This window comes from Rattus norvegicus, chromosome 1 (genome assembly GCF_021556685.1).
Source record: "Rattus norvegicus strain SHRSP/BbbUtx chromosome 1, alternate assembly SHRSP_T2T, whole genome shotgun sequence".
NCBI lineage: Eukaryota > Metazoa > Chordata > Mammalia > Rodentia > Muridae > Rattus > Rattus norvegicus.
The window spans coordinates 205969994-205987535 of NC_141534.1; the positions used below are offsets into that span (position 1 = coordinate 205969994).

The following is a 17542-nucleotide window of genomic DNA, read 5'->3' on the forward strand; positions in this document are numbered from 1 at the left end:
GCCCTCGGAAATGGCACTCACCAGGTAGTTTAAAATACTTTTGTGTTTTGAAAGCTTGTCATTGTGACATATTTCTCCTCCAAGGGAATTTTAGGAGAAGTATCATTTGCGCCTACATTATCTGCACAATCAATTTAATTCCCTCTGTGTTTGAATCCCCCAAGTGGGTATCAGCTGTGCCAGAGCTCATCAAAAATGCAGGGGTGGAGAAGAATCTAGAATCGCCATCATCATCATTTAGTCCCTGTTTCTATATAACATGGCATAGTGGGCCAGCAGTTACCCCTTGTAAGAGAGTTTTCAGTGCTTTGGAAAGTATAAAAAAATTTTTATTTATACTAACGGGACAGGTCAAGATTATATTCTGCAATATCAAATGCATATAGTGCCAAGACTTCTGAGGTGCCACTGGCAAAATGCAGTGGAGGCATGAAATGTCATGGGCACTGCAGAAAAATGTGTAATTAGAAACTGCACCATAGTGGAGCTGCAGACACAATAGGGTTGCCTTCTACAAGGTACCGGCAGACAAACGAACCAGACCCTCTTTCAACACACACAAGCCAGGCCCACCCTCTGCACATACAGAGGAAGACTTAACTTCTTTGAACACAGGGTGGGTGGCCTACCTTCTGCACATCAGGGAAGGTAGAGCAAACCTACCTTCTGCAAGCCCAGGGAAGACCCAGTCTCTCTATACATCAGCTCAGAAATGGATGATTTCCAGAGCTTCCTAGAATATACTAGATCCTCAGTCTATCTGCTTCATAGTTACAGAACAATTTCCTGCCTGAGTTTGTTAGGCAGACACAGTCTCCCCAAGACAGCCTGGGTGAGGATCAGGTGAGCCTGGAGGCACAGCAGCATGCGACAGGCACCAGCCCCTCCTACAGCTGCAGTGGATGTACAGTGCACAACTGCAGACATTGGAGCAGCTCCACAGGAAACATCTGTGCTTGTTTCAAAGTCAGTCTTTAATTCTGGAAGTCATTCAGATGATTAAAACTGGAATTAATGTTTTGCTGTTATTTAAATGCCAACTGCTCAGAATCTGAGGCCAGTCCATGTCCCCTGCATCATGGGGAGCTTGTCTTGTGTTTCAAACTCAGGGTGTGGGTACACAGACCAGCTGGGATAGCTTGGCTGCCAGTCATGGTGTGGGCATGGAAACCCAAAAGCTGCCCTTCCCCCCATTCCTAGAATCCTTGAACCAGCAAAGCCCCTGCATAAAAGTCTCCTGTGGCCACACGAGTACTCTTTGACCCTCCTACAGAGTGGCCTTTTAAGGACAAGAGTTGAGGCAGTCAGAAGGCAAAGGACCCCAAGATTGGGATGAGAGGTTTGGTCCCAGGGACACACAGAGTTCCCGTCCCTGCTTCGTGACAGCTCACCCTTCATACACCCAGCACAAACTCCAGAGGGAGGCACAGCATGTAGGAGCCCAGGGATGAGAAAAACAGTGTTTAGCGTTTTACCTGCATACTTTTTTGGCTTAAAATTTAGTGCTTAATTCTGTAAAGTTCTGTGGGCTTCCTCTTGGTTCTGAACTCCCCTGGTTCTCCCTCCAATTTAACTGGTGTATTCGTTGGAAAGAGGAATCCACTCAAAGTTTCAGCTGTCTGGGAACACTGGCCTATTATCTGGTTCCCACACCATCCCTTTGCTTACTGAAATATCTCAGGATGAATGAGTGAAGAAGTGAAAAAATGGATAATGGAGCAAAATCCCATTCTTTGTTAGGACAAATGTCTGCTTCTTCTAATGGACATTTTTAGAAGAGGAAATGCTGCCACCATGCTTGAGCAGCACCTTTGAATTTTTGGTTCAAAACTGAAGGAGCTCCAGAGAGGAAATGACACAGAAGTCAGGTGCACTGGTGAAGGTGCCTGATGGGCCCAAGCAACTCCCAGGTTCCAGTAGGATATAGATCCAGGTCCTATCTATGCCAAAGACAACTAAAGTCATGACGTAGCCTTAGAAGTACTGCTTGGCATTGGAGACTGAACCCCACTGTTCTCAGCCCATTAAGGTGCCTGCGGCCACATCCTTTCTTCTATCTGTCCTGTTCTGAGGGCTTAGATACTTACATTGCCCCAGAGTAGCCCCTATACGTGATATTAAGTATACAGAGAACAGAGCAGTGGCCTTGTTGGAGACCATTAAAAGAGAAGGGACAGGTTTCCCATCTCACGCTTGCAGCCATTCAATGACAAAACAGTTTGATAGATTCTTGAATGTCACTAAGTGCCACATGCACTTCTGCAGACAGGCCCATAGTTTTACTTGCAGAGGAATTTCTGAGACAAGGGTTAGATGGATTCCAAGCAAGACCCAGAGATTCAATGTCCAGCCAGAACTGCCTGCCTTGATTGAATATCTTACACAGCATAGGTCTGCACTGAGCAGTGGGCCACCATGGCCACTTCCTCAAGATTCTGGAAGCTGAGCATGTGACCCTGAACATCATTGAGGTTCCCAGAGCAGGTACCAAGGGATAATCCGGCCATCTGCTTCCCAGTTAAATTATTATTATATTTTTTGTCCAAATTTAATGCAGTCAAAGTACTTTCTCTTCACAGCACCAAAGCATCAAGGGAAGACACAATAGGATAGGACAGTGCCACCTACCTGTTCCTCTTGGTTTTCACACTTTGGTCCTCACTGCCATCTTCTGAACTGGATCCATCACTGCTTTCAGCTGAAAGAAACATCACAATAGCACAGCTGAAGGGTGAGACTTAGCGCTCTGGAAGCCAGCAGGCAGCTGAGGTGCTCAGGCCAGCCCATCTGAAAACTAATTGGATTTCTCTTAGACACAGACATTAGTTGCATGAACTTGCTTTCTTTGTCCTTTGGATTTCATTAGAAAAGACACCCGACTGTTGATGTCACAGAGGCCATCTCCAGCCCCTGTACCTCCAGATATCACCATCTCTTCAGATGGGCTTAATGAGTAAATGAGAGAAAAACCAACCACTGTTCTATCCTCAGGGTCAGCCCTTCCCAAGCTGGTATGAGCACTGCTTCTCTGTCAGTTGGCTGCTGAGGTGCTAGTTTCTCCATATTGGTCTCCTGATATCCAGAGCTTCCCTCTATCCAGACCTGTGCAGCATACCATATGATCTCACTACAGACTGTGCCCAAATGTTTGGGAGATGCATTACTGTTTCCAAGCTGCATGATACAGCCCTGGAAATACTGCATAAAATGGCAGAATGGCAAGTATGTATTGGTGCCCTGGGATTTCATGTATGGCCACAAGAGAGCAGGGATTAGGGAGAGATGGTTCCAGAGTCTTGCCATTTCTGACCCATGGTGCAGATTGTCATCCCCGTATAACAAGAGGTGGCCTAGCCTGCTTACTGCTTCTGTGTCTGTATACTCTCAAATTCACCATCTCTGTAAGTCAATCATAATGTTGACAGCATGGGTGGGTAGGGGCAGAGTCGGCTTGGTAGACTGTGCCTCCAGGTTCCTACTTTGCTACCTGGGTCATATCCTCCCCTTTGCTCTTCACTGCCTTGTCCTTCCTGGAAGGCCTAGTGCCCCTGATGTTAACAAATATGATCCCCACAGAACATTAATTTCATCTCTCTCTCTCTCTCTCTCTCTCTCTCTCTCTGTCTCTCTCTCTCTCTCTCTCTCTCTCTCTCTCTGTGTGTGTGTGTGTGTGTGTGTGTGTGTGTGCGTGTGTGATAGAATTTCACACTATCATAGAGTGGGGGAGGTCAGAAAGTCCTGCCACTAGCTGAAGAACTATTGGTAATTGATGACTGCTTGGTAGAGGAAGAGGCAGTTTTCTTCATGGATGTGTCCCCTGAGAGGCTACCTGTGTTCTGGTAGATGACCCTACATCCATGAACACACTGGCAGTACTAGTGGACTCTATGAGTTGTTTTGACTTGAAAAGAGAACTATGACATTGGGAGGGAAAGGTAGTGGTAGGGGTGGGGTTGGAGGAAAGGAAATAAATGGGTGTACTTGATCAAGACACATGATACTCATATTTAAAATACTCATCAATAAAAAATTAATAAATAAAATATCAAACTCTACACGTTTTATGGCCTGCATTTAGGATCCTAGGAGTGCCTCGGTTGACTATGCTCAACCAGTCTATTCATAACTCTGTTCTCAGCATAGGCTATACATCTCTTAGTAAGATGAGAGGGCCAGATCTGGAGGCTTTTAGCTCATTCATGAGATTGCGCATTGTCTTCTAAGTGCTTCTCCTACCTGTGTGTAAAAAGGGATGATTCTAGTTTCACTGTGACAAGTGACTGACCAGTTTGTATCAACCTGTGTTTAGTGTTGACTTGCTTAGGGGTGAGCAGACATACAGGGACAAGATATCATGGAGAATGGGGACAGCTCTAGCTTTTCACCTAGCACACTCCAGGGAGACCATGATGAATGATAATGTCAAGTACAAAGGATACCCAGTATTTACAGATGCTATTCAACATAAATGTGTGTAGTGTCAGCTATTGTTTAGGAGACCTTTTGATCTTTTCAAATAATCTCAACATGAGTAGACAATTTCTGTCCAGATATAAAATCACATAAATCACAAATAAAAATGTTTGCAATTTTGACTGACTTTAAAAGCACAATGTCAAAGAGGAATTCACACAAAATACATTGATTGGGTTGGTCTCACTGCCATTGCCAGTGATCAAAACCAACCTCTCTGGGAGTCTACGAGCACTGCTATCTATAAGGGCAATGCTGGGAGAGGTTGCCGTCCTCCATTGACTTCAGGGATTTTGGAGCAGAAACAGCTGCCAATCATGTACAGAGAAGACAACATACTACATGAGGTTCACATGAAAAATCAGAAGTGATTCGTACTAGCCAACAGCAAGCCAGGTCAGCAATTCCCACAAAGTAGGAACAAGACTTGAGGAGTTTCCACCTGAAAGTACCCAGAATGTCTAGTTGAACCAGTTTAGAAGGCACACAGAGACACAGGAAAGAACTTACAAGGTCAGTCTGGAAGAAGCATAGTCTGGCATCACTCAGATAGATTGGACATAGACTAAAGAACTTAGAATCCAAAAGGTTTTAGTAACAAAACCAAAGAGAAAATTTCAGACATTAGATCTCACAATAATCTCCTAACTATGACACTAGAAATATAGTCAATGTGGGAGGCTGAGAAGATGACTTGGTAGTTAAGTGTGCATACCCCTCCTGTGTAGGATAGAGTTTGGTTCCCAATATCTATATAGAGCTAGCACTAGGGACCTGACACCCTCTTTGGGACTTTGTGGGCACCTGCATTTGCACATGTACACTTACTTTCCCCCAAAGGGCATACGTAGTTAAAAAAAAGTCTAAAAACCATAGTCAGTAGAAAACTAATAAATTGTACAAGCTCAAAATGGAAAAAAAAAATTTGTGCACCACACACTATACCAGTGAAGTGATACAGCCCCCAGCTAAGTGGAAATTGCAAATTGTATGTTGTAAATTATATGCCCAGTAAAGGACTAACAACTGGAAGTCTAAGAATGCCTAACACTCAACACAATGTAAAACAACCCAGTTAAAATGTGAGAAAGGCCTTAAGTAGACATTTCTTCAAAAAGGAATCTACAATGGCCAAGGATCCCAGGAAAAGTTGCCTAAGGCTATCAATTATTAAATAAATGAAAATCAAACACATGACTCCACACAGCTTCAAATTCATGATGGTGGATGTAAGTATGCTCACAACATGAACAACAGAACAGAAATAAACAAATGTCAGCAGAGAAAGAGGGTAAGTGCTGTGAGCCTTGCAACCAAGGATGTACAATAAACAGTACAATGAACATTATGGAAAGCAGTTCAGTTACTGCCTAAAAGGTTTAAAAATAGGGCAACAATAATTTTTATAACTTCTTAAATGCATATATTCATCATTTACATTCAGGACACCTACAATTGGAATTAAAAGCAGTTATGAGCTATCATGTAGATGCTAGAAACTGAACGTAGGTCCTCTACAAGAGGAGCCAGTGTTTTTAACTACTTAGGTGTCTCTCCAGCCACAGGGCAGCATTTTTTCTGCTAATTTTTGTAGCACTCAGCCAGAAAGTGAAAATGAGGTATGTCCTCAACAGATGAACTAATGAACAAAATGCAGAGTTTGTTCCTGATGGAATGTCATTCTGCATAAAAGGAATGAAGTTCGAAAACAGGTTATAACCCGAATAAACTTTGCAAACCTTACATTAAGTGACACAGGCAAGATGCTCGTGGATTAATCTACAGCCTTCTGGCATGGCGTAGAGGCATTTTTTCTCTAGAGACAGAAAGTGATAGGAAGGTGCCAGGAGCCAAGGGGAGGAGAGCATAGGAAGCTACTGTCAAATCCTGACAGAGATTCTCTTTGGGAAGATGGAAAAGCTTTAGGAGTAGTGATGGTATACAACATTATAAATAAACTTAATGCCACTAAATGTACATTTTAAAGTGGCTAACTGGTAAACTTCTTGCTACATATATTTTCTCAAAACAAAAAAAATCATGAACAAACTGTTTTATGGAAAAGATCAGAGCTCAAGAAAAATAGGGGAAAGATTATAGTCAAACACATTAATCCCTCAATTTACAGGAGTTCCTATAATTCAACAAGAAAGACAAATGTGAATGTATTCCCAGAAACACAAAACAAATGGCTGACAAATCCCTGAGACTCACTCAAAATTAAAGAAATGCCAACTGAAATAAAGAATGGCTTTACATTAAGTTCTGGTGATGTACAGTGCTAGTGCAGAATACATCTGTGGGAGTGTGTATTGATTGAGCCCTTCAGAGGAAGATTTCACAATATTAAGAATTTAAGATGTATATACATGATGATATCACAATTCCAATAATATGAAATTACACAATAGATGATCCTGCGAAGATGTGGATATATGTTGATATAAACAAACACACATTAAGCTATAGAATTCATAAAACGGCACTCATTAGCCAGCATAAAATCCCCTATATCTCTGAGACAATGTTCTTTTCTTGGAGTGGAAGGGTCACTCTGACTATTTCAGCATGCATAAGGAGTAATCTGTGGTTGGAAATTAATTGGGAATCATAGAGTCCAACAGTGGTAGGTGAGACAAATGGGCATTCAAGTGAGATCCTCAAGGTGCAATTTGTGCCTGAGTTCCAGGCAGTCACAACCTGTAGAGGCAGAGGTGATCACCCCTCCTTGTCAGCATTTCAGGCAAGGTATGTCCATAAGTACAACAGTGGCACAGATGTTATAGGAACAACCAACTATTTCCTGGTTGAATTTAAGGTCTGGTCCACAGGAGGGAATCCATGTTTGGTACTATAATCCAGTTAAAAAAATGCCTGACTTCAGACAGCACAGACCTTAGAGGGGAGGTTTCTGCTACTGTAATGCTAAATAGACGGGATGTGCCTGTCAAATTCTTCCCAACATCTTGCTTATGCATGTAGATATTGCTGCTGTAGGCTCAGAGTCAAAGGAGCCTTGTTTTGACAGTGGGCAACAGTTACTGCAGAGGTCTCACTCATGGAGACTGAGGTTGTTGAGAACAAATGTCTATTCCATTGCTGCAGCACAGTGGCCAACACTAGGCCATAAATGAAAGAAAATCTCTCTCTCTCTCTCTCTCTCTCTCTCTCTCTCTCTCTCTCTCTCTTCTCTCTCTCTCTCTCTGTATATGTATGTGAATCTGTATCTCTGTCTCTGTCTCTATGTCTCTCTCTTTCTGGGTGTGTGTATCTCTGTGTTTGTCTCTCTGTCTCTGTATCTGTCTCTGTTTCTGCCTCTCTCTCTCTCTATGTATGTATGTATGTATGTATGTATGTATGTATGTATGTATGTGTAAGACCCCTTTCCAAGGCTTCAGGGACATCAAGAAACATAATAGAAGAAGGTGTGGAAAGATTAAAGAGCTAGAACAAAGAGAGCAGTTCCACCCACACTGGGCATGCTCACTACTATCATGAAGCAGAGGAGCTGTGAGCATGCTCATGAGCCAGCCTCAGTCCATTCAAATTTTCTTGTGGAGGGAGTGCCTTACAAGGCTCATGGGACTCTGATGAGACCTTTATAAGGCCTTTATGGGGTCCTTCCTTTATGAGATTATATGAGAGAGAAGCAATTGACTGAAGTAGGATTCTCATCAATGAACCTGTGCTTAAGTGGCCCAGAGGACTGGCTGCCAATATGGTTGCCTTTGATTTACCCATGTAAGCAACCACAGTAAATGCATTGCCTTACAAGCGGACTTGGACAGTCTTTTCTTTTATCTGATGGTACCTTATCCCAGATACATTTTCTTTATGCCTTTTCAGGAAAAGTCAGGATTCTTTAGTAGCAGAAACCATCATGGAATTAGATGACTAGCAGCAGAGTGGGAAGCTAGCTTGCAGTAGAGACAAAGCAGTGGAGGATGTAGTCATACTAAGTCCACTGCACAACAGCTCCATCTACATGCCCACTGCACTCAGACATCCACAGGTGCTAGCACTGTCTTCTCTGCGCTCCTAGTGCACATGTGAATTATGGGACCAATGCAATGGCAATGAAGCTAATGCTGAGAAAGAGCATGGGCTGAGTGGGGGCTGATGCTGCAAGCTGTTTAGCTGGGAGATGGATTCTATGGATTGCTTTGTTCGGATGACCTAGGTTCCCTGCTGAAATTCATAGGGGAAACTCAGCCTTTTGGTAGAGATCTTTGAAAACATATCTTCAACATCATTTTCAAGGGTTTCAATTAGTGTGCTATCCCTATATCCTATGCTCTAACACCACAGTGAACCTTCCAGGCTTCCTCTTCTTAGCTCAGGGATGGGTGGCTGGGTCTTGCAAACTGATCTGCTCCTCTTGTCTCAGGGCCATATGCTTGTATCCAATATGTGAGGTCAATGCCATGAGCTTTATCTCACAGTAGATCAAAGCCACTGACCTGTATGTTCACTGTGCTTGGTTTCCACACCCTTAGAAGGCACACAGCTTCCTGATTGGCCTGTGCTCACTATTTGAGGCACTGTCAAGTGTCAAACCTGGGCTTGATTAAACCCAACTTTAAAAAACGGATTGGTTTAGAGAAAAACTACGTTCCCTTCTTCCCTCCTTTTCGCTTATCCTAGGTGAGAAATTGGTAGAAGTTTGGTTTGGGGAGACCACACTGATGAGCGTTGTATGGTTCCATATAACAGGCAGAACTGAAAGCACAGAAGATGACACAGGTTCTTTCTTGTATTGAAGAAGAGGAGAAAACACTGGCTTATCCCTCAACTCCCTGTTAGCTTTTCCTGATGAATGGAGGCCAAATGCAGTTGTGAAGAAAGTGTTGTGGTAGCATCCATAACACCATAACATCCCTGGGGTCCACTCCTCTTGACTGGACTTCTTCATTCCCTAGCTGGAAACTATCCAGTGTTACCTGCTAAAGTCCCTTTGGGACTCTTCCAAGAGACCACAGCTTCCTCCCCCTGTTTAGCTGATGTCACATAGACCAGAGATTGACCAATATAGCCATTGGAATAGACCCTAGAAAACAAGGTTCCTGTTGCCTTCACTGTATAACTATCAGCCAGAGGCCTGGATGATTGAAAAGTACACCATGCTGAGCTCCTGTGCAAGCATCAGTCCCTCAGACAAAGCTAGCTAAGCATAAAATTTCCCACATTTATCTGATTCTTCTTGGGCTAATGAAACATACCCTCATTTTTGAGGAGAGGGTTCTAACATTTGCCTTTTAGTGGCCACCTGGTCCCTTTGTGGTGTGGAGACCCAGTACACACTGTCTTGGCCACACAATGCCGAGGAAGTAGCCCCTTCACCAGCTGCAGCTGTGTTTACCCTCAGGATGATTTTCATCCTACTTAGTGAAATGCATGTCACTGTGAATCCACACTTGTCCTGAATATAAATGACTAAAATATTTGCACAGCAATTGATGCTGAGTGAGCTCTTGCTTGTCTTTATTACCAGCTAGGCAACACCTGTGAAGCCTGCTCAAGTAGTTTTTCTTCAGCCTCAGGTCAGACCCACCAGGCCTCAATCCTGATCCCACTCATGAAAGACCTGTGAGCTGATCAAGATCCCTGCTCTGTGATTCCTTCCTCTGTAAAGTAGGTACAGAGATCAGGGAAAGCAGAGCTGTCTCCCACAACAGTGTTGCCAACCTTGTCTGAAGACTGGGAAATACTTAGGATCACTCAGAGAGGAGACTCCCAGTTTCTATGCAGTTCACCTAGTGATGGGGGATTGTCCTGTAACAACCGAGTTGTCCTGGATAATGAAAAGTGCCTAAAGAGGAAGGGGGAGGAATGTTAGAAAGAATGGAGATGCCTCCCAGATGCTTTGAAGATGGAAGAAGGCAAGAAAATCAGAGGGCCACGGACATTGGAGAAGAGGAGAAATAGTCACTCCTCTGAGCCTTAGCAAGGACATATTTTGCCAGCACCAGGATACTCACACTGGACTGCTCTCTCCTACTGAAATCTGGTCTTTTGTTTTGTTATAGGATAACTTTTGGTAGTTTGTTACATTGACATCAGCAACTCATGCTCAAAACCTGTGGTGCCAGCCTGCAGGGCTATTTGATTTTTCCAAAAGCAAGTAAGGGAGCCCCTTGTTACATGTTTTTCTCTAGCCTCTGCCAAGAAGATGCCTGATGCCTCTGTCCCATATGCAGGCCTCATATACTCTTCTGCCATTGAGAGGAGAAAGAACAGGAGGAGAGAGTATGGAGCAACCACTACCTGATTCTTCCTGCCTCTCCTTTACCTCAGAAGAAGAGCTCAATGGTCAGGTTTTTTAATGCACTCTGATATTTAATGCTACATTGTGCTAGACCTCCTAGTGAAAGGACCTCCCAGTGCAGGAACAGAATGCACTCTGTGGACAGAGCAGGTGGGCTTCCAGGACATAAAGCTGACAGTACATTAGCCAGATGGGCGAGAGATTCCTATCACTCCCAGAAGAGTGGATACTGCAGCTGCTGATTACCACAGAAAGAACTGCACTTCTGATAGGCTTGATGAACAGTGTGATGGAGACACAATTGCGAGTGTGTCTGATGGGAGGAGTTTATACAATCCTAGAGTGTAGCAATGGCTTCTAGTGAAACCAGTGCTTCTCATTTCACGTTAGTTCAACAGCAAAACTACAGAGCTATAAAACATCTGGATGCATTATACAGTAATTAGAGGGTAATTTAGATCTTCTCCGAATCCCTCAGCAAGGCCAGGAGAATGAGAAGGTGGATTCCCTCCTTACCTGCTGAGTGACAAAGGATTAGTACTTGGGCCATGCCCAGTAAACTGATCCTGAGAACTCCCACTCCCTTGTTCTATATCATCAATATTCACCAGGCTTGCGCATACCTATGGACACACACACTCATATACGTATATACACTCACATGCACATGCACATTCATATACATATACATGTATACATGCATACATATATGTACATTCACATACACAATCACATATAGACATTTATTCACATATTACATACATTTACATATATGGATATATACTCAGACACATATATTCAATAAACACACTCTCATATGCACATATAAATAACACATGTACACACATATGAACACACACACACATTATATACACAAACACACACAAAACACACATATTCACATATACATGCATATACACTATCATACACACACATACACTCACACATATACATGCATACTCATATACACACATGTAGATATGCATACTCATACATTCACATATACTTACACACTCACATATACTCTCACATACTCTTACCATACACATACATAAACATACATACTCACATACACATTCCCATAAACACAAATACATATATGCATATTCAAATGCATACACCATATATAAATACACATATACACTCACACACATATAAATATGTACACTCATACATACGCATGTACATTCATGCATATTTATATACACTAATACATATAAACACATGCAGACTCACATACATTTACACATTCATATACACTCACACACATACACACACATACAACTTTCCTCTCATATATACAAATTCTCTTTGTTTCCTTTGTCTCTTACACACTTACACATGTTCATACACATAAACATTTTCATACTCATACACCAAACCTCACACTCTCCCCCTCATTTATATATACTATCACATCTACATCTACTCACATCTATGTGCCTCTCTCTCTCTCTCTCTCTCTCTCTCTCTGTCTCTCCCTCTCACACACACACACACACACACACACACACACACACACACACACACAGATGCTGATCCATGTGTTTGACATTGTACACAGTTTATTCATTTCATTTACCTCTTGGAAACAGTGGGATGGACAGAATTGTTCTGTTTAGAATAAAAAGAAGCAATGTATCAATACACTCAAATCCAGACTGGATCACAACTGAAGAAAATGTAAAATAAAATTTGCCACTGAGAACCACTTTCCTGGAACCGTTATACTAGCAAGGCCACATCATCTGTGAAACATGGAGAACCAGCAGCCAGCGAAAATGCCATGAGGCTACTGTGGGCTGGAGATCATCATCCCTCCTCTCTTGTCATTAATTAATTAATTAATTATTAATTAATCCTCCAGAAATAATCCTACCTGCTTGTCAGATCTCACAGAGTTCGAGGTTCTTAACTACAGGTTTACTAGAAATTGAAAATGGAAGCCATTTTCATGTCCTTAAGAATTCCGTGGAAAGTCATGTTTGATTCTATCTTAGATCTCTGGGCTGTCCAGCCTCTGGGTCCTGGCCCTCCAGGCAGTGTCAGTGGTGGGCTCCCACTCATGTCATGGTCTCAAGCTGGATCAGTCACTGGTTGGCCACTCCCATAATTTCTGCCTACCCTACCACATCTCGTAGGCAACACAAATTACACAGCGAAGGTTATGTGGCTAGGTTGGTGTTCCAATCCCTCCACTGGAAGTCTATCGAACACAACTGTCAAAAACACCCACAAAAACAAAAACAAAAACAAAAGAAAAATTGTCAATGAGATAATTCCAAGTGATATTCCCATGGATTGGTGCCTAGCCCAACTGTCCTCAGAGAGGTTTCATCTAGCAATGGATGGAAACAGATGAAGAGACCCACAGCCAAACATTAGGCAGAGACCAGGAAATCCTGTGAAAGAGGGCATGGAGGAAGGACTGTAAGAGCCAGAGGGGTCAAGGACACCACAAGAAATCTGAAGAATCAACTAACCTGGGCTCAGAGGGATTCACAGACAATTAACCAACAACCAGAGAGCCTTCATGGGACTGACCTAGGCCATCTATATCTATATCTATATCTATATCTATATCTATATCTATATCTATATCTATATCTATATCTATATCTATACCTATACCTATATCTATATCTATATCTATACTATATCTATACTATATCTATATCTATACTATATCTATCTATCTATCTATCTATCTATCTATCTATCTATCTATCTATAACAGTTGTGTAGCTTGGTCTTCTTGTGGAATTCCTAACAGTGGGAGCATGTGCTGTCTCTGATTCTTTTGCCTGCTATTGGGACCCTTTTCCTCCTACTAGGTTGCCTCTTCCAGTCTTAATACAAGGGAAGGTGCCAGGTCTTATTGCAACCTGATATGCCAGGTTTGGTTAATATCCATAGGAGGTCTGCCCTTTAAGAGACATGGAGGAGGAGTGGTTGGGGGAGAACAGAAGAGTAGTTTGGGAAGGACTATGAGGAAAGGAGGGAGGGGAAACTATGGTCAGAATGCAAAGCCAAACCAAACCAAAAAATGGACAAAAACTAAACAATGAGAATTGTGTGAAAAAATGCCTACTGCCTGTGATCATCTCTTAAAAGGAAGAATGACTCTGTGGGCGCATGCTTTAAAATTGCCTGATTACCTATCCTCAAATACATACTGTCCCCAGATTGTGGTCTCATGCTAAGCTATTCTTGGATGCATCTGTGAGACATGGAACTCAGCTCTGCTTTTGTACCTATGTTTTGTAATCCCTGTTGGGGTGAAACACAGCATCACTGATGGATGAGACCTAAGTGATTCAGGTTCCTTTCCTCTGTCCACGGTCCCCTCCAGAGATGACATTGTAGACGCTCTAGAGACTCATCCTTAATTCTTCAGATCTGGCCCAATTTGGTCCAGACAACAGAAGTAGGAGAGGAGCTGTGCACTTAACTCTCTTTAACTTCATTTCCTTCTCATTCCTGCCAGTCTGTTGGGGGAGATCAAGGGAGCACATGCACATTCATGGAAGAGGCCACATCTTTTAAAAGGTGCAAAGAGCATTGTCACCATCCACACAGAAAATGACATCACTGCCAGGGTAAGATGTGTCAACAGCTTCTCGAAGGACTTGAAATCCTCTTGCTCTTTATGACCTGTGTACCTTCTCTCATCTGAGAGCCAGAAGCCACTGATCTGCAGGGTTTATAAAGCCTTGTTGGGGATGAAAATGTTCCCTCTAGTTCAGACATCACTTCATCAAAAAACAAAAGCACTCACAAACCCAGTCTCATCATCCCTGGACATAGAAACATCTTAACAGGATCTTTTGATTCTTCAGTAAAATATACACCTAGGACATCTTTATCTTCCCAACATCAGCTAGAAAAACTCTCCAGAAAATGTTCTGCTTAAGTGACATAGACATGCTACATTTGCTGATTCTCATTTATTGAAGACTGAGTCCTGCTTCCTAAGAGCGCAGGCTTCCATGTCACTTAGTACCGTGAAGAGAGCTAAGAAGGCTGGAATGGGCAGCCTTCTAAATAGCTCTGATTTAACAGTCAGTGGGAGTCGATGCCATCTTGTTCAGCGCTAGCTAATGTGAAATAAAACTACACTACAAGCTCTATAAAAATACCTCCTAAGACTAAACAACAATTGCCTTAAAATGAGTCCAGATCTCATGCCCAGACTTCTGGCTTTCTTCAGAGTGTATAATGACTCACGGCATGGAGATGAGACCTGGTGTGGGCCTCTAATTCCATCCACTTGAACAACTGAGGCACGGGAAGTGGACGTCCAAAGCCTTTGGAGGCTACATTATGAGTTCAATGATCACCCAGGCAACTTAATGAGCCTCTGTATACAAATAACAAGCAAAGAGGCCTGTGCTACAGCTCGGCAGTCAGTACAATGTTTGTTTAGCATATGTGAGACATGTTCAATCTCCAGCACACCTCTGAGATGATGCTATTTTAATCCATGGGCTTGAGGAGTCAGAGTTTCCCATCTATCACTCATAAATCATATATATCTGCTCTCTTGAAAAGGAGCCTCTCAGAAGGTGCCTGGTGCTCTTCTCTCACTCTCGGTGAGCTAGGACTCACAGGGCTGCTCAGAAACAGCTGCTTCCTTGCCTAACAGCCCCTTCTACAGGACAGAAGGCTCCTGGCCCCACCCTATGTGTGGGCTTCATTAATACCTAACAGTGACCTCCATGATCAGGGGCTAGAGTGAGCCATGGGGTTGAAGGAAACACATTCATTTGCCCACATCTGTTCTCCAGAGCAGAGCAGCACATGCATGGAATGAAAGCCAAAGGACAGCGAGTGGCCATTTGTACTGTCCCTGCACTAATGACCTCATGGGATGCAGCAAGAAACCCAAACCCACCACTTGAGAGGGTCAAGTTTTCAGTGTGAAGTGTCACGGAAACTTAATTTGTGAGTCTGCAGTCCTGAACACGACTCCATTAGAGCTGCTTCCCAGCATAACCAGGACAGCAGCTACGGCTCCTCCTGCCCCCAGACAGAGCGCATCCCTTCCCCAGTGGTACTGCATTCCCTCCTAATTACTTGCTGAGGCCTCCAGCTTGCGTTTGTGGGGTGGGTCCTCGATGATTCTCTTGAGGTCCCCACGGTTCTGCAGGTCCACTGGCTTCTCCCAGACTGACAGCTGCATGGTCGGGTTGAAGAAGAAAACCCGGTCATCGCCCGTCCAGACCACACACCTGTGAAAGTTGAAGACTTTCCTTAGTCACTTTCAGAGACACACATGGGGAAGATCGATACCCATACCCCTCTCTCAACATGTCCTTCTCCAAGCTTAGCTGTGCTATAAGAAAGGGAAGAGAGGCTATGCATACAAAAACTCCATCCAAGAGAGGGTCACTGGCTGCCTGTAGGATATAATGAGACACTGCCGATCCCTCAATATCTTGCTCACATATCCTAGAAGGTTAGCATGGGTGTTTGCACAGAAGGACCCACTCCATGTTTAGTCCTGTTAGCTTTTTTGTATGAGCTGTGCTGAGGGTCCAGATTTGGTTCCCATGTGCTAGCAAAGATTAGGACCCTACAACCTGAGAAGGCCCATCAGGTATCTTATTTTGACTACATCAGGTTCCCTGGTGGAGTAAATAGAATGATGGTCCTCAAACGTCCACATTCAGACCTGAGAACCTGCAAATGGCTTGGCTCACATGACAAAGGACTTAAATGAAGATCTTGTGATGGGGAAATGTCCTGAGTCGCAGATGGGTCTTACATACTTTCATAGAGTCCATATGAGGGAGGAGGAGACTTGAGGATACAGTTAGATGTATACATGCAGAGAGAGAGAGAGAGAGAGAGAGAGAGAGAGAGAGAGAGAGAGAGAGAGAGAGAGAGACAGGGAGGTGCCACATTACTGGCCTTGAAGGTAGAAGAAAAGCCACAAGCCCAGAAACCAGGTGGTCTCCAGAAACTGGAATAGACAAGGACATAAATCTGCCCCTGGGACCTTCTAAACAGGCCATCCCCTAAGAGCCTGCCCCTCCAGGCATGCCAACTGTCTGTGTTTCCATGTTGTTTCAGTCTAGATTCTGCTCCTCTGGGGTCTATCCATGATGGAGATATCTGCAGAGTGGCTCCTCGGTGAGCCCTCTGTGGCCTTCCAGGAATGTGTTGGTCCATAGCTCATTTCTCTCTGATATGTAATAAACATATCAAAGGGGCAACTTTATCCAGGAAAAGCTAGTGACTCATGAACTCTACAATCATCAAAAGTTGGTCTATATAGACCAATGAATGGTTTTCACCCCCCCAAGAACCCTCAGGTTGGTGTCAACTCCCATTAAACAGGGCCCAAGTCATAAGTTATGTGTCCAGAAGCTTTGGCTACCATGGCTTGGTCATGATACCTGGAAGAACACTGTGACCTGTCCTTTCAACCTTTTGTCCTCCAGCTCTGGGCTTGCTCCTGCCCTTCCAGGAACACAAGACGACCTCAGTTTATGTCATTGTAGCTAAGAAGGGCAGAGGAGACTGTTTTATTCTGAGTGTCCACCCTTTTAGGAAAACTGGGAGGGGAGAGAGAGAGAGAGAGAGAGAGAGAGAGAGAGAGAGAGAGAGAGAGAGAGGTCCTATGCCCAGGGCCTACCTGGGCTTGTGGCAGGCTCAATAAGCTAGGTTCCCTGCCCTCTTCACAAGGGTTTGGAAGGAAGCTGTTTGTCTGCACGGTACAAAAGCTGGGGCCTTAGAAGTTTGACTCAGTGCAAAGTGAAGAATAATTACACATACTATAGACTATAGTTCATACACAGT

The 17542-nt window shown here is 43.5% G+C and overlaps 1 protein-coding gene across 1 annotated transcript in view; it reads right to left on the bottom strand.

The window, feature by feature from the left end:
* Nucleotides 1–17542, bottom strand: part of Tcerg1l (transcription elongation regulator 1-like) — a 188044-nt gene that overhangs the window by 35150 nt on the left and 135352 nt on the right. The window contains exons 7-8 of the mRNA NM_001130077.1: nt 15815–15969; nt 2629–2698 (exon numbers count right to left, since the gene is read on the bottom strand). Coding sequence (NP_001123549.1) covers nt 2629–2698; nt 15815–15969 — 225 coding nt within the window. The remainder of the gene's footprint in view (nt 1–2628; nt 2699–15814; nt 15970–17542) is intronic.